This window comes from Hydra viridissima, unplaced genomic scaffold, assembly GCF_058129835.1.
Source record: "Hydra viridissima isolate aposymbiotic clone 2 unplaced genomic scaffold, HvirCarnegie_v1 scaffold_4, whole genome shotgun sequence".
Lineage (NCBI taxonomy): Eukaryota > Metazoa > Cnidaria > Hydrozoa > Anthoathecata > Hydridae > Hydra > Hydra viridissima.
In genome coordinates this window covers 15,991,708-16,012,325 of record NW_028324303.1, presented here as the reverse complement: position 1 = coordinate 16,012,325, position 20,618 = coordinate 15,991,708, and the positions used below count along the sequence as shown (strand labels likewise).

Genomic DNA, 20,618 nt, shown 5'->3' with positions numbered 1-20,618 from the left:
TTCCTGCTGATTTCCCAGCCCAACAATAAAAAAAAACTACTTTATCTATTTTGCCTAATTCTTATGTTTTTAGCTATAATGAGTCTAAAACTATTTTTTAAATCTAGCACGAGTGCATTTTAACATACAGTAAATCTAAATTAAATTCGGTTGGCAGAGGTGGTAAACGGCACCTTCAGTACTACTTTTTGCTTTCCCGCCTTGTTCTTCTTCTTTTTCTTTTCTCATAGCTGTTTTTGTTTGTGTACAGCTATTTTGCCTCACTTTTAAAAATAATTGAGGCATATTGTAAAAAAACTGTAGCATTGCAAAAAAGCTGATGCCAGATAAGGTTTCATTACCAAAAAATGCATAAGATTTAGCTCCATTCGATTAAAAAATTTTCATGAAATTATTTGTTCATTCGCCTTTTTTTTTTTTTTTTTGTATTTTTAAACAAATTAAGTTAATAAATCAGATCATCATTCAAATTTTTTAAAGTAAGCTTTTTTTTCTAAAATCATATAACTGATAATAGATAACAGTCATACAATCGAGGAGCTTAGAATAAGTATGGAACTGAAAGTTATTGAAATTACTTTTTGATATTTACCACGCATTCTTAGCATTCCATACCTTTTAGTAAGCAACGTGGCACAAATAATAGAAGTTTTAACATTTTTGAAGAAGAATCTTTAACACTCGTTTTATGAAATTGTAACTTTCATTTCGCTTTTAAGATAAAGTTGAACAATATATATATATATATATATATATATATATATATATATATATATATATATATATATATATATATATATATATATATATATATATATATATATATATATATATATATGCAAAGAAATCTTCAAAATTTTTATATGTCAAAATAACTGCAATAGCAAAATAAACATTTAAAATTAATCTTACGTCATTTTATATTTACATCGACATCTTTCTATGACACAATCTAAAGGAAATGTTTTTTTGTTTTTTTATTAAATCCGCAGGATCCGGATATGATTAGATATTGCCACTCACCGGATATTTTCTACATAAATGTGGATGCATTTACTGAAATATTGCAGCTTTTTAGATTTATAATGGATTAAACACCTAACTTGTAAAAATGTTTATGGAGTAAATAAAAAGTACAAAAATCTTTAGCAAGTTTTCATTCAATTTTAAAGTATATTATTATTCGTTAAGAACTAATCGATGGATAAACTTCGTTTAGAATTTGTATCGATTGATAATCAAACTAAAGATCATTTTAAAACTTTTCACAGTTTTTAATCTAAGAAACTCTTGATTACTACTGTGTTAAAAGCAGTAAATTACGGAAAATCTCATCGTAGTAGCTTTATGTCCTGGACGAATCACTTAATGACTTATTTCCTTTCAGAAGTTAATGCGTGTTTCTAGTTTTATTCTTTATTGTGGAATTGAATATAAAATATTTAGGGCAGTTTAAAAAAGATATTTCTTTGTGAAGCTTGACAAAAATTTGTAATGTTTATTATAAAAGCTATGATATTTTTCTCTATTTAAATAAAAATATATTTTAAATAAACTGAAAAGAGAAGGTGGATTATTTTTTGATCAACTGCAGAGGTTTTGACTTTTATATGCAGAACCTCAACAAATCCCATTATTGTATAAAGCTATATCTAGTTAATGTAACTTCATTGTACACTATGATAAAGTGGATTTTAACTCTTCCTTCATGTATGATGTGAAAAAATCTTATGAAAAAAATAAAGAAATAAATTAAAATGATACATTTACCAAGATTTTATGTTTCAAGGTGATCAAGCATGAACAGGCCCAAAGGAGCATTTGATTTATCTGAATTTTAACAAGATCATATTGTTTGTCAACATGAAGGTGGAATAAGTCAATAAAAAGTATTAGAAAACCTACTTTCCACTCTTAATAGAGTGATTGTACAATTTACTAAAGAGCGGAAAGAATGCATATTAACACACCCAGGTCGTCAAGTGTCTTCTGACGGAACCTTACGTCTTGTTAAGAGAAATGTCAAAGATAATCCATGTTGCAAGGTCTCAGACATAGGAATACAAGCTAGTGTCAGTCCCAGAACAGGTTTCAGGTATCTTCAAAAGCTAGGCTACTATGGTGGAACTGCACAAAAGAAGCTATTTCTTTGCTCAGCCAATATCAAGTGTAGAAAAGATTGGGCTCATGAAGTGGTAGAGAAACCTATGGCATTTTGGAACTTCGTCACTTTCTCTAATGAGTCACGGTTTGCATTATTCCCAGACAATGGAAGGATGTGGCTAAGGCGACTCTGCAGCCAAGAATTTGATATCAACAGATTGCAGCCAACAACTAAAGACGGTGGCTTTTCAGTTATGGTTTGGGGGCAATATGAACCCAATTGAATATCTCTGAGGCATATTTGACCGGAAACTTTGCAAAAAAAAAAAAAAAAAGAAGCCATTTTCAGACAGAATAATTGAAATTATTGCATGAAACATGGTAAAAAATTCTTCAAGATTTGTGAAGTAATTTCTAGCATGCCTAAAAAGAGTCCTAGCATTGAAAAACGCGAACGGAATGTCAACTTTAATAATGCATATTAATTATTGTAAGCATTTAACGACTTTTTATTGTATCATTTGCCATTTTTAATAACAATTTTGACTCTTTGGGTATCTATTCAATTTTGTCGTGTCTGTGTATGTAATTGATGAAACTGCCACAAAAATATCTACTAAGGAATCAACTGAAGATTATTTATCCATTATTTGTTTCAATTCCTCGTCTCAGATTTGCACTTAGTATAACTTAGCAATAGTAATTTCAACACTGAGAAGGAAAGAATAATACAAAATTTGATTCTAAACTGGTCTAACCAATAACATAATAAAGTCAACTAATACCTTTTGTTTTTCAGTCGCTTTTTTAGCCGAAGAAAGAAAATTCTGCTTGCTCAGAAAATAAAAATTGACAAGTAAAATACTAACTGTTTATCTCATCTAATTTATCTCATCTAATTTAGGCACATTTTTTGATTGCGTTAGCTATTAGCAATCTGTAGAATAGCAGAGTCACATGGTCAGTAACAAGATCTATGATTAAGTGTTTAGAATTTTTGTTAATAAACTTCCATATTTAAAATTAAACCACTAAAATATATGTATGTATGTATGTATGTATGTATGTATGTATGTATGTATGTATGTATGTATGTATGTATGTATGTATGTGTGTATGCATATGCTTATATAAAAAACTAGTAAAAAAATCCAAAAAAAGTAAAAAAAAACACTCAAATTATAAAAATAAATATACATGATTCTATTTTAATAAAAAAATTATGAAGATTTTTTATTCTATATATATATATAACTTCTGGAAAATTTCATTTTCAGTCGAAAAAACACAAGAAAAATTGAGAACTTTACGATTTCAATTAAAAGAAAAAAAAAAAAAAAGAAAATTATTAGAAAAAATTTGGGACTGAAAGCAGAATAAAAACAAGGGCAAAATTAAGATAAAAAAAATAAATTAATAAGTTAACAAAAACTGACAAAAATAGAAAACCATATTAAATCTTATGATTTATAATTTAAAATGAGAGACGGGCGCAAAACTGATAATTATTTTCTAAACAGAATTTTGTCATTTGAAATTAAGGTGATGTTTTAATTTTTCTAGTGTTTCAACGATTTCAAAGAAACTAGGCCTTTTTGAGTCCTCAAAATACCAACATTTTTTCATTAATTCATACACTTCAGGAGGAGTGCTTGCTGGTGACGGCATCCTATACCCTGCATCTATTTGCTCACGTGCATGCTATAAATAAATTGTAAATTAAAAAATAGCGAAAACACCTTGCCACATTAAAAAGGTCCTTCTCTTTCGCAACATTCTTACAGTTTAAAACAAATTACTTCAGAAAAATTTTAGAATTATTTCGGAACAATTATCCATGTTCATATTCAGTAGAAAAAAGAAAAACTAATAATGATAAATTTCCGAAACATTTTAACTTATTAATAATGCATAATATTTGTAAGAGTGTGAAAACGGTTTTTTGTAAACGTTTATAATTAAACGAAAATCAAAGAGAAGCAGGCACAACTTGTTGTTGCTTGAAATAAACAGCCGCTCTTTTTATTTACGAAAAAACTATGTAACTGTTCAAAAGCTTTTAAAAGGTTTTATGGTAGAATAATACACATCACCTTATTATTCCATCCAGGATAAGGTGGTTGACCGAGTGAGTAGATCTCATATAGAGTAACCGCATAAGACCAGACATCAGATTTAACAGAATATTTAGTATGATGCCAAACTTCAGGAGCACACCATTTGAAAGGAATCTCTTTTGTGGTTTGTATAGTATATAACCCTAAACATTTAAAAACCTGACACATACTTCGGTAAGTTATTTTTAAAAACGTTATTTTAATGTGTACAGTTAATTAACAACTCCTGAATGATTTAATCCAAATCACTTAGCATAAAGAATTCTTAAAAAATAAAATCAAACCTTCCTCGTCTTCCTCTCTAGACATGCCAAAATCAGATATTTTCACGGTGTAGTCTTTTGAGACTAGACAGTTGCGAGCTGCCAGATCCCTGTGGATAATTTGTCTTTGTTCTAAGTAAGCCATTCCTCTGGCGATATCAACGGACATGTCAAACAATCGCGAATGAGTTAAGACAGGACCTTCCTTCTTTAAAAGACCAAGCAAGTCTCCTTTCTCACACAACTCTAACACTGCAAAAAGGAAATTTACTCAATAACTGAGCTTAAATTTAAATAAATTTAAAGATAAATATAAAGAAATAAGCTTGTTTACGTATATAAAATGGCTCTTTGTCTTTGCAAATACCAATCAGTTTGAGCACATTTTTATGCACACAAGGTTTCATAATTTCTGCTTCCTCAAGGAACTGTTTTTTTACAACATCATTTACTGATTCTTTGCAGGTCTTCACTGCTAGCATAATTTCTTTTGAGCGCAAAACTCCTAAAACATATATTAAAAAAAAAAAAAAAAAAAAATTATAAAAAAATAAAATGAACAACTTAATGATGCCAAAATTTTGCTATGAGAGAAAATTTTTTCAAAAGTGTTGAGTAATATGAAGTAAAAACAAAAGACCTCTGTAAACATCACCAAAATGTCCACTTCCAAGCCTGTTTATAAGCTGAACATCATCTTGGGGTATTACATATTCATCTCCATCCATAAAAACACGGTTCACTGAATTCATTAATATTATACCGGTACTACTTTGTATAACAGAGCGCCTTTCATGATGATGAGTAACTAGGGCATGAATTGTAGGAAAAGACTCACCTTCCAGTGTATACAAACCCTAAAATGTAAATAAAGACTATAATTAAATTTAGTTAAACAGCTTTAAAAATTTTTTTTTTAGATTAAAAACTTCAGATAAGGAAGGGGAAAAAAAAAAAAAAATGAACTGTACATACATCTATGTAGGGGACAAACCTTACATTATTTTTCAGAATATTGTTTTTCTTGGCATTATTTTGATTGGAATAGTCCTGAATCTCACAACAGTTATTACAACAATAAAGAGCACCAGCTTGTGTTTTTGTTCAACATCAAGATTATTTCTATCAAGTTATTTAGGAAATATGAGTGGATTAGCTTCCTTAGGAATAAATGGAGTGTATACTTCAAAGAAAGGCATACCAAGCATTAACTGTTGCTCAAGACTTGATCAACATTTTTTCCTGTATTTAGGATTCACAGTTAACATGTTTATGCTTGTAAATTCAACTTACAATCGCTACCGAGCAATCTCAAACTTGAAAAGCCTAAGTTGTGTAGAAAGTAACAGAAATCTTTTCCTTTGGTATGTACTACCTGCATGGATTGTTTCATTTAGCATAGCATTATTAATTATATTCATTAACCTAAATTTAAGTCCCTTTATAGTATGTGCAGCTATTAGCATCTTACCAATGACCATTTGTATTATAATTAATCTGCATCTACAGTTATTTTTAAACAAAATGAAAAGGAATGCAGCGCAAACACAACAAGCACAGTCACTAAAGAATATTTCTATTGCAATATCGATGCTACGCCTGACAACAGTATGGCATGGTATTTATCTATTATTAGGTTTTCTAGTGACTTTGTTTTTGAAGAAGTATACTAAGAATGCAGCAGTGTTTATTACTTTGGAATGGACTTCACGAATTCTTTATGACCTTGTATTTACAGTTGAAGCAAAGGCTTTTCTTATCAAACAATCATCAGCCAGAAAGGATATCAGTAATTTTTTCTACCATCTCTACACGAGAAAAAACAAACTTAAAAATTCAGTATTTTCAACAACTGCATCAAGTTTTAGCTGAATTTTCTTTATGACAACAAACACTTGTTTTTCATGACCAACAAAAAAATAAAACGAAGAAGAACATTTAACACAAGAATTCCTTTTCTTGTAACAGACCCTGAGAATATACAAGTTAAAATATGAAACACACAAGACCATTCTGATACACTTATTAAATATAGTGACATTGGGTTTTTATTGACATTTTCAAGAATCAGTATAGTATAATATGGTTGTGCATAATATACATTTGCATTTAAGATAACCACAAAATAAAAATATTTTCATTATAAAAGATTTTTAAAATATCTATTATTTACATTTTTTTTAAAAATTTTTTGCTTGTTTTTTGTTCAATCAAATGTTGTTTTACAGTTCAAAATTAAACTTAGGTTATTAGTTACACAAATATATGAATAATTGATACTTCCAATAAGTTCTGTTTTTTTTTTTTTTTAAATAGCAATAAAATATTTAGATTGTTTGCAGTAGATACTTTACTCATTCATTTAACAAGAACAAGAGAAATATAAACTACAAACATTTTTTAAGTCAAGCAACAAAAAAAAGCCATTTCATTGTTTAAGCAAACAATTAGACACTTTTAGTGGCTAAACAGTTGAACATCAAATGCACTTTATCACTGTTATTTAATCTTAAGAAGCTGAAATGAGAGACTTTTCTCTTTTAGAAAGAGGATTAACAAAATAAAGAAGAAATGAACTGCACATATTTCTTTGCAGACAACAAAAAGTATATAATTTCTCAAAACACAGCCTATCTTGTGATGATCCTTAGTGGTATACTTCTAAATCTTACAACAATAATTGTTACCATAAGAAGTACCTACATATGTCATTGCTCAACAGCAAGATTATTTCTATCAAGCTATGTTGGGAACATATTTGGACTGATATCCTTAGCTTTAAATGGAATCTATACTGTGAAAAAAGGGGTACCTTGTGTAAATTGTCAGCATCAAATTGATCTTCATTTTTTATTGTATTTAGGGTTTACTGTCAACATGATCATGCTCATTAATTCAACATACAACCGTTATAAAGGAGTTTCCAATGTCAAGAATAAAGTTAGCAGAACTGAAAGTAACAGAAAACTTTTTATTTGGTATGCATTACCTTCATGGGTGATCTCATCTGGAATCGCTACTTTCCTGATACTTTTTTTGAGACAAACAAAAAGCCACCCCTATATTGTATGTGGAATCATTAGCATTATACCGATGCTAATTTGTATAGCACTAAATGCTTTACTTAAGCTATTTTTGAACAGAATGAAAAGAAATGCTGAAAAAGTACGCAAAACAGAATCAGTTAAGAATATTTCCCTGGCTATATCCATGCTTGGATTAACAACTGTTGGTCACTGCATTTACCTTATCACAGGTATTCTAGTGTTTTACTTCATAAAAAAATATCAAAATAATACCACAGTATATCTTGTATTGGACTGGATATCTCGCATGCTCTTTGATCTTACGTTTACAGTGGAAGCAAAAGCTTTTCTTATAAAACACGCATCAGCAAGGAGAGATATTTGTCATTTTTTCAAGCATGTTTTCATCAGGAAACATAAATTTCAGAGCTCAGTAATATCAACAGGAACTGAAGTTAGTTACAATTAACCTTTGCCATGTTCAATTCAATAATAGTAGAGTATTGCTTTCTATTAGTATAAATTGTTAGGTAAGATGCTCCCATAGCTGAAGCTGTTGACATTAGTTGAAATTACAGATGACTTTGAATAGTATGTATGCAAAATTTACAATCAGAAATTTTCTGATACAAACTTGTGTTTCTGCATTGTACCTTGTATTTTTTAAAAATATTTTGAATTTTATTCCTTTCCATTTTACTTTCTCTTCAAACTTTTCTATCAATGGATGCTGGAATCATTAAACCAGCTGTTTTTATGTAAAAACCAAGAAAAAAAGTAAAAATACATTTATGTTGATAAAAAAAAAAAAAAAAATTTATGTTGCTTGACATTGCTGTCTTGATTTGAATTTTTCATTTTACACATACATATATAAAAAAAAAACAAACACTAAAAGCACGATAAAAGCATGACAAGAGAATGACAAAGGCAAGAAAGATTGAAACTTTTTCCTCATTTAATGGAACTTGTTAGTGACAATTAAGTATGGATGGCTTAAATAATAATTTAAAAGATAAAATAGCGCACAAAAATGACAGAAAATCATTCAAAAAAAGTTAACAAACCTTATCATTTGCTTTTAAAATAAAGTGTTTTGTGCAGCCTTTCCACAGAACACTTAAGACATAACTTCCAGAGCTATCTGATTTTTCTCGAACTATAAAATCACCATCATGCTTGAGCAAACGAGCAACAGTTCCTCTGTCAACTTTCCCATGAAACCAAGGTGATTCATCCAAAGACTCACAAGGCTAAATAACAGATATAAAACAATTTGTTATACAAAAAACTTTATCGTTATTAAAATCAAAAGCTTTCCTTTAGATTTTCAAATTTCAAACAAACTATTAATACAACAATCTTTGTTTAAAATATCAACCTCGTTTGCAAAATGTTCATTAGTGAAAAGCTTAATGGAAATATATGCATAAGATCTTCAAAATATTGAACTAAATGAAGCAAAAAAAATAATTTATATTAACAAACTCAAAAAAACTCCTAATTTTATTGAAGAGATGCATGGGTGCAGTAGGGTATTACACCAGGGCACTTGTGGGCAAACCTATCAAGTGATTATGCTGTTGAACCTTTACTTGAAGGGCACGATAAGATATTTAGTTTAGTACAAGAGAATCTTTTATCCAACTATTAATTGGATGTCAGAAGAAATCTATGATGCATTCTGTTTAAGATCTTAACAATTTCTCAGTTATACAGTGCTTTAAACATTTGCGTTGTATTACAAACCTACATTGCTCAACACTAATGATGATGTAAGCAACATGCTAATAGTCAAAAATGAAATTGTAGCTGCAAAGTTTTAACTTAAAAGTGTAACTCTCACAACAACAATATTTACAGAGATAGATACAGTTGAGTATCACTATCTGATACAACTGCATCATGTGAACAGTCTTTCTCCTCTGAAAAGATTAAAAAATACTTTTGAAGTACAGACATAAGAGAGTTATAGCATTAATATCAGTTAAAAAAGATTTGTCCTATCCTAGCAGTATTGATATTGATTATATTATTAGTGAGCTTAAAAAGTGGCACAAACTTGTTATAGCTGTTAGTTTTTAGATGTAGTTGCAGATTTCATCAATTTGTAATAATTGTTATTTACTAAAGGATGCTGTTTAAGTATACTTCTGTATAATGTTATTTACTAAAAGATGCTGCTTAAGTATACTTCTGTACACAACAAGTATCAGCCAATATCATTTTTGTTATTTGTGATGCCTATGTAAAGAATATATAACTACAATTGTTAATTATTACAAAATTATTATCATCATACTTATAATTACTTCATTTACACTATCTAACTATTTTATCTGTTACAAATGCGAACCTAAAAAACATTCTGATAGGTGCTCCTTGACAGTTCAACTATAACCTAGCCCAGGTTGCCCTTATACCCTAATTACACCACTGCATGGCTGTAGAATTATAACCTAATGTTACAATGTCATGAAAAAGGATAAATACTTTAATGCAAACTTCATCTGTGATAATATTTCCTGTTTATACTATGCTGACAACACAACTAATGGGATAAACTATGAATTGAAATTAATGCTTAACATGTTTGTTTACTGATTCAGGTATATCTATTATTAGTATTTAATTACTATGGTTACTTTTGGTTAAGCTTAAAAGTTATAAGTAAAAATTATTTTATAAAAAAAAAATCATTTCAAAGAAACTACTTGATCATAAGATATTTCTGATTCACTCGAGCAAGCTGATTGTGATCCTCTTCTATCGTCATCACAACTCAGATTGGAATTAGTTTCCTGAGAAAGTTCTGCTTTTGTGCGGAATCTTTCAAGTAATTTTGGAAATGTTGTTCTTCTTTTTTTTTCACCTTCACCTCCCTGAAATTTTTCAAATATATAAATACTTTTTCAAAAAATCTAAAAGAAAAAAAGCATTCTATAAAAACTGAAAAGTTTTCACAAAACTTAAATCAACCTATAATAGCTTAAAAACAAACATCAGATTCCTTAAAAGATTTTGAAGTACTTAAATCAAAACTGTAAGAAGATTACATTCAAAATTAATCAAAACCAAAAAAGTTTAATCTAATGCTCTATAGACACTTTAAAAAACAAAAAATACTTATAAAAGTTGTATTTTATCATGCAGAGTGGCCCAAAAGTTACAACAACATTTTAAAATGAAAAACCTTCATTTCTTAATGATTCACATTTATTCTTTCATAAACAGAAAACATACTTCTTGAAAATAAACTTTATTTAGTTTTGAAAACTACACCCTTTATATAACCACAATTAACACCCTATAAATAAAATTTCGGACAAATATTAATTGCATTTATTATGTAATTTATTTCATGTATGTAAAAAACCTTTATACTTATTTGAATTTAGGATTTTATAATCTATTTAAATTTAATTTAATTAAGTTAAAAATATTATTTAAATATTGAAAATAAAATGGTCAAAGTAAAGGACCTCGAAAAAATTATGGAAATTTTTTTCCAAAAAAATCAAGAAAAAGTTAAAGCGTTTGTTGTTAAGCAGTTCATGGAATGGGGTTTACCCAGATCAACTGCTTACGATAAAATAGTAAAATTGGAGAATGGATTTCTAAAAAGAAAAGTTGGAAGTGGTCAAATTGCTAAGGTAGCTACTAAAGAAAATATTCTAAAGATTGCTGCATTTTATGAAAATAAGTCAGGGTGCTCCCAAAAGAAAGTAGCTCAAGTTTTTAACTGTAGTCAATCTCAAATTTCCCAAGTATTAAAAACAATGACTAACATTCGAACTTTCAAAAACACAAATCGTCCAGATCGTAGCCATTAGCAGAAGAAAGCTATGCATCCTAAATGTCGTAAATTGTACAAAAATTATAAAAACTTGGATTTTGTTATGGATGATGAAAGTTATTTTACCTTAAACAATAGCACATTAGCTGGTAATGATAGGTTTTATGCCGCTGATCCTTCTCAATGTTCTGACCAAGAAAGATACAATTTGCGTAAAAAGTACGAGGACAAGCTCTTAGTTTCTTGTTGCATCAGCCCCCGTGGAATAAGCCCTCTTTATATTCATCACAGTAAGCAGGCAATCAACCAGTACACTTATAAAAAGATACTAGAAAAAACTTTACTTCCTCTAGTATCAGAATATTATAAAAAAGACAATAAGTTTATATTCTGGCCTGATCTAGCTTGATCACATTACTCAAAGTCGGTCATCAACTTTTTTAAAATTGAAAAAAATTGAAGTTGTACCCTAAGATATAAACCCAGCTAACGTTCCAGAAGCAAGACCAATTGAAAACTTTTGGGGTGATTTAAAACGGCTAGTGTACGAGAATAATTGGAGAGCTGAGAATTTTGAAGAGCTTGAAGCAAGAATTAGATATTGTTATTCAAAGATGAATAAAGAAATTTTCCTTACTCAAACAAAACATCTTTCAAAAAAAACTTTATAATATTGCTAAATATGGTATTTGAAATAATTATTTTTATATATTTATAAACTATGTATACTAACATATTAACAGTTGAAATATTAAATAATAAAACTTATTAGTTCTTAAAATAATAGTTTTTAAATTTTGTCCAAAATTTTATTTATGAGGTGTCATTACTGGATTTTGCTTTTCACATTGATAAGCTCTTTCTAAGGTGAATCATCACTTGTCATAATTTTTCTTGGCTTATTCCTTCTATATCTTCATGGATGTAAGGCTTCAATTACTGAATAGTTTGAGGATTATTATGATATACTTTATTTTCAAATACCCTCCACAGGAAGAAGGAGCAGTTAAGTGAGGTGATTGTAGCAGATAAATAATTTCTGAATTTTGTAATATTATCCTTTTCCCAAAAATTTCCCTTAAGAAGCAAGCTGTATAAGCAGTAGCAACATCCTGCTGCCACCATACCTCTGGTGTGTCCTAGACTGCAGAAATTGAATTAAATTGTAAAAAGTTATTCAAATTTTAAATGGTGTTGCAGACATCTTTGGGACATCCTGTACATACATAAAATATATGTTAATATAATACATAAGTAATATATTTATCATAAAAAAGTTAGACATAAAATTTTACCCCAGATTTAGCAACTGATGAGTCAGGAGGTATAAGAGTAGAGTAGCATTTTGGCCCATCATCGCCCACTTTACAAATTGCTTCATTTAAAATATTTAATTGTGTCTAAATTTAAACTTTATGATTTCAATTAAACTTCAGCCAGCTTATTGAATGACCTCAAAACATTTACTATCTAACCAATATTTAAAAGATCATTGTTAAAGTTGAGGCAAGTTTCTTTAGTTCTATTAAACTTAATTCTAATATTTTATTAACCGGGTTAAATATTGTGCAAAACTATAAGAAAAATAGAGTCCATTTCATTCTAAACCAATTGTTAATGGCAAGTGGCAATAATAATTTTCTATTGAAGAGTATTTACATCTCTAATCTAAGTAGTAAACCATAACATACTTGATGCATACTCAGCTTGCAACTAAGTTCTTCAACTTCAAATTTTAAATACTGACAACGAAAATGCTGGTCAATTTTGCTAAAAATAAACAGTGCAGTTCTGAAGGAAAAAAACTTCAACCAGAAAAGAATTTCACAGGTTTTGATAAAAGTTGGATGACAAATCCTCAACAGGTTAAAATAAAAATAAATTGAAAACAATTTTTATCTTTTTTTTTTTTTTTTTTTTAAACAACATTTTTACTCTTTGGTTTTTATCTTCAAATTAAAGAAATTTTTTTAACGAAGGTTTTTATCTTCAAATTACAGAAGAGTTTAATAAAAATTACTTCAAACTAGCAACATTTTTTTCGGTTTGCATATCCTTTAAAGCTGTTTCTTCTTCTTGAGAGTTGTTTTTCTAAGAAAAAGTAAAGGTTAAAATATGTTTAAAACCTACTAATTATTGCATGTTGCAACTAAAAAATATCTTTACAAAATATTTGAAATGAAAAATGTTAAAAAGGTAATTTATGTCAAACCTTAATGCTAAGACTTTCTTTCATACTCTCTACGTTTTCATCAGCAGAGTTTTTCCTATGTAAAGAAATATAAAAAAATTACTTTTAAAAAAAGTAGTATTTTAGAAGAGCACTTCATAAAGTATTTTAGGTAATTTTGGTTATATATTTACTACCATTATAGATTTGTTATTGCTGTTATCTTAGTTATTCTTATTATTACTATAAGTAATATTATCATTATTATTTTAACTAATATAATAAATATAATAATTAGTTTGAATACTATTAGTACACACACACTTATATACATGTGTGTATGTGTGTCTGTGTGTAAAGCAACTATAAAACTTACTTGTAGAGTAATTGTTTATGAGTGAGATCATTCACAGCTAAAGAGTCCTTTAACAGTCCTGATGTGACATCTTGCTCAGATACAAGATTATCATCAAAAAAATAAGGAATGGTAGCAGCAGGGATTTGTCTAAAGAAAAAATAAAGTTAACTCAAAAAAAATAATGTTAAACTCAGAAATTGGTCTTATATACATATATAAAAGAACTTAATGCTTTTTGACATCAACCATCAGGTATTGTCTTCTAATTTGGCTGTTGATACAAAATTTTGAATAAACTTGATACCTTGTTCACTACAATCATTTATAGACTAAATATTCTTAAAGTAGAAAAGATTTTTTTTTTATTCATGCCATCTTCTATCCAATCCTAAATAAATGGTGTTTCATTCTGATTTTAAAACATTTCTTTTTGTGAAATAGAATATGCTGATCTGAAATAGAGTATACTAATGTCAAATAGAATATGCTGATGTGAAATAGATTATATTGATGTAAAATATATTGATCAACTTATCTTAAATTTTTAAGAAAAAATTTCTTAGACAAACTTTGAGCTTGTATAATGTAATACAGGTGCGTTTATTTTCTTAAAGTGAATTTAAGAAAAATAAGCAAAAACTGTGAAATATTGAACCTAATACTTTTGCACTAAAAAGATTGAAACTAAAAATGTTTAAATACAAATGAAATTTATTAGTATATGCAACATTTTTTGTTTTTGATTTTTTGTTACAATATGATATAGATAAAAACTATTGCAGCAACAAATTAAAAGTATATATATATATATAAATTATTTTAACAATAGTAATAATATGTTTTATATAAATGATCGAAAGAATAAAATAATAAAAAGAATATTATGAACCAAACTCATACTTATGAAAATTTATAAACCCCTTGTATTCTTCAGTGGATTTTATTAAAACTATACTTTGATTTATTTCTTTTTCAGAAGTAGAAAATTCTTCACGACACCAACTTGTGTTTAATTGCATGCTTAATAAAATCTCCTTCCTGAAAAGAAAATGAATAGAAAAATGGTATAAATTTCATATTCATTCAGTTAGAAAAATTGTTTTTTTTTTTTAGATAATACTATATAAAATAAATACATTTAAGTATTTAAATATTTACCTATAAAATTTTTTTATAGTTTTAACATTTATTACATACAAAAAACCTTCTCCTACTTATCACTTTACATCCTTTCATATCAAAAATCTATAATAGTTTTAACTGTAACAAAACTAAGTAACATTATTACAACTTTATCTCACCATTTTGGTACAGCTGAAGAACTCAATGATATGAATATCCTGAAAAAATTTGGGCGCCTAAATTTTAAAAGTTAAGTGCCCAAGTTTCTCCAGGAAAGTCAACTCATTAAGTGTTATTTATTCTTTAGGAAATAATCAGTTTTTAGTAACAAGGTCATGTAACAGGGTCATGTAAAATTTGTAAACTTTGTAAACTTTTTCAACAGGGTCATATATAACTGATATCTAAATATCAAATTAAAATTCTCATTACTTCTTCATTCACGTTCTTAATTTAAGCAACCCTCTAGTCTTTGTCATACATATAGGCAACATGTTGATTCTGTAAAACCTCGTTTATTTCAGCAATATTTTTCTTATCAACCCCATCATCTGTTTTAGCCTTACCTGATCTTTGCATTGCTAGCTGGTGTAAAGATAGTGGTGTAAAGTGATGAAAAGATACACAATCTTAGGGATTGTAAGCAACCCAAATCCAATTTCCAAAATGTTTCTAAATTCATGCATTCTTTCCTTTGAAACATATAATATCTTTAAAATGTGGTACACAAAAATTAACAGAATGCAATGCATTGAAAATATTTCAGCAAAAACGTTAGAGCTCATCTTGACATTGCTTTTCACACTGACAAGCTCAGAAAAACTTTCTTTTTAACAACCTCTCAAAGAGTCAAAAGTTGGACAAATAGAACATTAAAGTATCACCTTTCATTATCAACAGAACATACCAAAAATTTTATATAACACTGATAATTTCTTTTGTAGCTAAAGCACAAATAACAATCAACTTAGTATTTTAATCATTAAAGCAAACACATACACTGTGGGTATCTGACTGCCCTACAATAATTTTGGTCCACCATTAGGTATCCTTTGGTCTAAGGGAACAAAATATTGAAAAGATGAAGAGTGCTTCAACTTAAAGGCATCTAAAAGTTGCTTAAGGTCACTTGTCTAAAGTATGTTTATTTATTTTTTCAATTAATACCTGAAATTAAACCAGTTTAAAAATTTTGAGCAATTAAAAAATTTTTAAAAACTTTAAAGAGTTAAAAATTCAGGACATATATTAGTAATAAAAACATGAAAACAAACTTTATAAGATAATTGTTATACTGAATTTAATTTGTTAATTTTTAAACTGAAGATAAATTGTTCTGCCTGCTTTTAATTTAAGTGATAAAGATTTTTTTAAATTTTAGCTGTTTTTTTTAAATATTCTTAAAAAATGGTGAGCAGATACTTTATTGTATTCAACTTTTGGCCTATTTTCATTTGGTTCAAGACAAGAGAAAATTAGTTTTAGACACTCTAGTATTCTTAACTCTGGTAAGATTTTAGTTATGATTTATGTTTTGGATCAAACATTGGTGTTTTGTGTTTCCGTTAATAATGATTAATAACTATGAACTCTTATAACCCTGTAATATTTTTGCACATTTATTTTTTGAAACTCTAAGCAATTCTTGCTTTTTAAACACTTAAAACTGAAATATCTTGTGCTTTGTTATGGCAGAAAATTTACACACAGTCAAATCATTAAAATAATGTTGGTTTTGCAGGATGCCCACTTCCATAAACATTTTGTTCCTAGTCTGGTCTTGAGATTTAACTTACTTAAAAATAAACAAATTTAGTTAAAAACCAAAATCTAAACGCACTAATATTTATAAATATATATATGGTTATGAATAACCTTGGTGAAGCTACTATTACTAAAAGTTAATTATCTCTTAAAGTATAAGATAACACCATCAACATTTTTGAAATAGAATATCTACTAAAGCTAATCTAAAGGTAAAGAGGTACATAACTTGTTTAGTTGTGATAAAATAAGGTTTTTAGGCATTACAATTGCATTCCTAATGAAAAATTAATTATAAATCCATAATTTCATTACTTTGAGGTGATTAAATTATGATAAATTTTATACTAAAATGAAACTAATTTTTTTAAAGATTACTGCATAAATTGGTATTAAACAGTAAATCAGGTCATATTTCCAATTTGAATTGGACACCTGAATTTCTTCAGGAAATTTGTTTCATTGAGTTCTTCAACTTTACCAAAAATTTGTTTTAACAAAAAAATTTGTTTTAACAAAATTGAAGAAGTATGATTAAAAAAGTTTTAAAAACTTGCTGATTTGGGATTACTCAAGTATGCTAGAGGAATGAAAATAAACCTGAGAAATAGGTTATGAAGGTTACTTACCAAGGTTGAACATACTCTTCTTGAATATCTTGCACTGAGTTAAGTAAAAAAGGTACAAGATTTTTGTAGTACTGCTTTTGATGCTCATTGACTGTAGCTATGGACAAACAATAGTCATTGTGTGTCATATGAAGCTTTCGTGATACTTTATCAAATCGTTCTTTTATCTTATGCCAATCCTTCGCATCTATTTAATTGATAATTACTTTTTTAAAACAGTTTTAAAATGAAAATTTTATGGTTGCTATGCATACAACAGAAACATAAAAAAAAATACTGGAACAAAAACAATACTAGGAGATATAAATTCAGCTTTGTTTAAACTTGATTAGAAAACACTTAGATTAAAAACAATTTAGTTAGAAACCAGATTGAGTATGACAATTTTAGAGTTGATTTTTTTTTGAAGAGAACAGAGAAAATACATAATGTTTCTTATTACTGTGAAAATTTTGCATTCTTTTGCATCATTAACCTTTAATATTAAGTATTGGCATCTCGATTTTCTATAAACAAATATTAACAAATAGTAACAAATAAAGTACAAACTTCAATGTCATTCATTTGAAAAATGGAATTTAAAATAATTTTTATATTTAGACCTACAAAGTTATATTCCCAAAAAAAACTTTGCAACACCTCACATACATTATATTACTTTGATTCAACCCTCTAAGACATTATGCAAAATTACTATTTGATTAAATCCATTAAACTTACTTTAAAAAACAAAATAAATTATGTATAAATATTAACATGTCACACTTATAAAATTTAATTTTTTAAATACACAAAAGTTTTACTTTAATCAACTTTAGAAAATTCAATTTTTTTAAAAAAAATTGTTATAGTAATTTGAATTTTATTTGTTATTAACTGAAAAATCAAATACTGAATGTAAGTTTTCGTGTTTAACTACTACTATTTGTATTGATTTATATGTTTTGTAAAATCTTTATAAGCTAGAAATATATTGATATTTACATAAAATATTCTAGCAATAATTGGAATGACATTTTTTCCAATATGGTGATACCATTTAAAAACACTCTTGCAAGTCAGAAAGAAACAATGCAAGCTAGAAAAAAGGTATTTTTACATTTAATAATTTTTTACATTTTAAAAAAATGTTAAAAATCTTACTTCAGAATCCTCATTCTCATACCTATGTATTAGTAATTATTTCTCTATTTGTTATTCGATCAAATAAATGCAACAATTTAATTATAGGTTTTAGTGAGTGTGGTGTATAAAAAACAAATACTTTAACACTCTTTGATAAGGTATATTTAACAAAATAACCAAAACAAAACAACAAAATAATATTAATGAAAATTTAAAGATTCCCTTAAGCATTTACATAGTTTTATATAGAAGAGTACAACTTTTTCAAGAGAAATTGATAAAAAAAAGGTTGTTTTTTTTTTTTAAAAAAAAAGCGCCCATCTAAAGTGTATGTTTGAATTTTTTCATTTAAAACAAATAAATTTATTCATAAATGCATATAAAACAAATATCATTAAAAAAGGTTATCTCTCTTAAAATTAATTACCTTTGAAATCAACTTTATTAAGTTTCTCTTTAACTTTTGATGCTTCATTTAAAATATTTTTATAAATATTAAGTAGCCTGTTCACTTCATCAGCACTTCCATCAAACTCTCGATCCATTCTTGTTCTTAAAAACTTGAACTTATCACACATTTCTTTCTTATACATAAGCAAAGACTTAATTTGGGGTAAAGTTTGCAAGTTGAGCTGCTTGGCCATATTTGATATTATTATTGCTTTATTCTCAGACTCTGTAATGTACATGCGCCAGGCCTAAAATCGAAAGCTTTATTATACATTTATCATTATTAGTTTATTGTTGACAATATAATTATCATTACTATTATTATTTTTATTAACACTATATCAATACCTTCTCCACTAAACTCCCATTTGTGTATTGATTAACCATATTATTAAGAGCAAACTTGTCCTTGTCGTGAAGTTTACCAAGTTTCTGTGCATAGTCTGCATCTAATTTAGAGCGTTTTGAAACGTAATCTTCCATTTGCTCTAGCAACTTTATTTCTGCATTCGATAGATTTTCAATAGAGTCTAAACCCTCCTTTCCTCGAAGATGTGCAGCAAAACTAATTTTTTCTGGTGGAATTTCATTCGAAAAACATTGTTGGAACTCTAGCATTCTGTTAACCTAATGTTTTTTAATAGTTTTCTTTTTTCAAAATCAACGTTTTACGAGAACGTTTCTTAAATATTTTTGGATCTAACATAATTCATGCATATATTTACCAAGCCATATGTAAACTTTTTTATAACGCTTTGAGCAATAAAGCGTTTTGAACGGAATTTTTTTAAAAAAAATATTTTTCAACAAATTGTCATTTCTGGTTCGAAACTACTTCAATTAAGTAATTATTAAGGGGAGGGAAGGATTTGAACCCATGAATTAAAGGGTGTTAGAGCTTTAACACTTGACGTTTAACTTCTAACGGGGGTGCAATATAACATCAAGAAAACTCGTTTCATAAAAAAATTCTTTATATAAATTAATTTACGAAATATACATTCATATTTTATACTTAATATTAACAGAAGTTATAATTTACCATGGGCTCTTGCTTTAATGACATTAATAACACAATGTCATCAGTGTTGAAGTTCGAAAACTTCTTTCTTTGGCAGAGATTTGGGTTTTTCGTTTAGCTTTCGTTTTCTAAACTGTAACGACATGCTGAATAGCTTTTCGTTTTTTGGTGATAATTTAGTACGAGTTACAGACTCGTTCAGGAGTTACACAAACGTTATAACATCTGAGACTAAATACCCTGCTGTGTTCGATAAACTTCGTAAATAAACTTTAAGTAAACGTTCGATTAACTTAAGTCTTAAAGGCTGCAGACGACATAAACAGTGAGAACTTGCTATAAGCTTGGAATATTTTTAAAAGGTTTCCAACCATCGATAATTTTAAGATCTTTACCTCCATCTAACGATATAGCAAAAAATTTCAGAAAAGTCTTTTACAGTTTTACAGTTTGATGGATAGAAAGATTTTTAAAAATTTGCATGAAGTTTTAAGAGTAGAACAAATTTTCGCTCGTCGATTACTCTTGAAAAAAAAGTTGTAGTTTAGAAAGCTTGTTTTCTTCTTCTCTTCTTAATTACAATATCCCCGATTTCGAAAAAAAAATTAAATATTTTGATAAATTATTGAAATCATAACTGTTTTAACCTCATACCAATTTTACTAAACAAAAAT

The 20,618-nt window shown here is 27.7% G+C and overlaps 2 protein-coding genes across 3 annotated transcripts; one reads left to right on the top strand and one right to left on the bottom strand.

Annotated features, from left to right (window-relative positions):
* Positions 1–3,470: 3,470 nt before the first annotated feature.
* LOC145182768 (tyrosine-protein kinase Fer-like) lies at positions 3,471–20,485 on the bottom strand. Of its 2 annotated transcripts, none has more exons than XM_090085603.1 (16): positions 19,272–20,485; positions 18,901–19,171; positions 17,349–17,535; positions 14,734–14,871; positions 13,852–13,980; positions 13,518–13,572; positions 13,326–13,396; positions 12,997–13,075; positions 12,601–12,705; positions 10,224–10,391; positions 8,577–8,762; positions 5,124–5,340; positions 4,818–4,988; positions 4,505–4,735; positions 4,197–4,363; positions 3,471–3,804 (listed from the first exon to the last, which is right to left on the bottom strand). In XM_090085603.1, the coding sequence occupies exons 1-16, from the start codon at positions 19,539–19,541 to the stop codon at positions 3,631–3,633; spliced, it is 2,619 nt and encodes an 872-aa protein (XP_089941729.1). In that variant the 5' UTR covers positions 19,542–20,485; the 3' UTR covers positions 3,471–3,630. The 2 variants fall into 2 exon arrangements, with proteins under 2 accessions (XP_089941729.1, XP_089941730.1); XM_090085604.1 differs by having other exon boundaries at positions 14,789–14,871; positions 19,272–20,127.
* LOC149890128 (uncharacterized) lies at positions 6,660–8,446 on the top strand. The gene has a single exon (XM_090085605.1). It carries the CDS (start codon positions 7,055–7,057, stop codon positions 7,976–7,978), a length of 924 nt encoding a protein of 307 aa, XP_089941731.1. The 5' UTR covers positions 6,660–7,054; the 3' UTR covers positions 7,979–8,446.
* Positions 20,486–20,618: the final 133 nt, after the last annotated feature.

Excerpts from the sequence above, each read along its gene's own strand:
- LOC149890128 (XM_090085605.1), top strand. The coding sequence starts at position 7,055 with ATGAACTGCACATATTTCTTTGCAGACAACAAAAAGTATATAATTTCT.
- LOC145182768 (XM_090085603.1), bottom strand. The coding sequence starts at position 19,541 with ATGCTAGAGTTCCAACAATGTTTTTCGAATGAAATTCCACCAGAAAAA. Across the intron at positions 19,172-19,271 it reads ATGGGAGTTTAGTGGAGAAG|GCCTGGCGCATGTACATTAC; the intron begins GTATTGATATAG and ends TTTCGATTTTAG. Across the intron at positions 13,397-13,517 it reads AAGAAAGTCTTAGCATTAAG|AAAAACAACTCTCAAGAAGA; the intron begins GTTTGACATAAA and ends ACTTTTTCTTAG.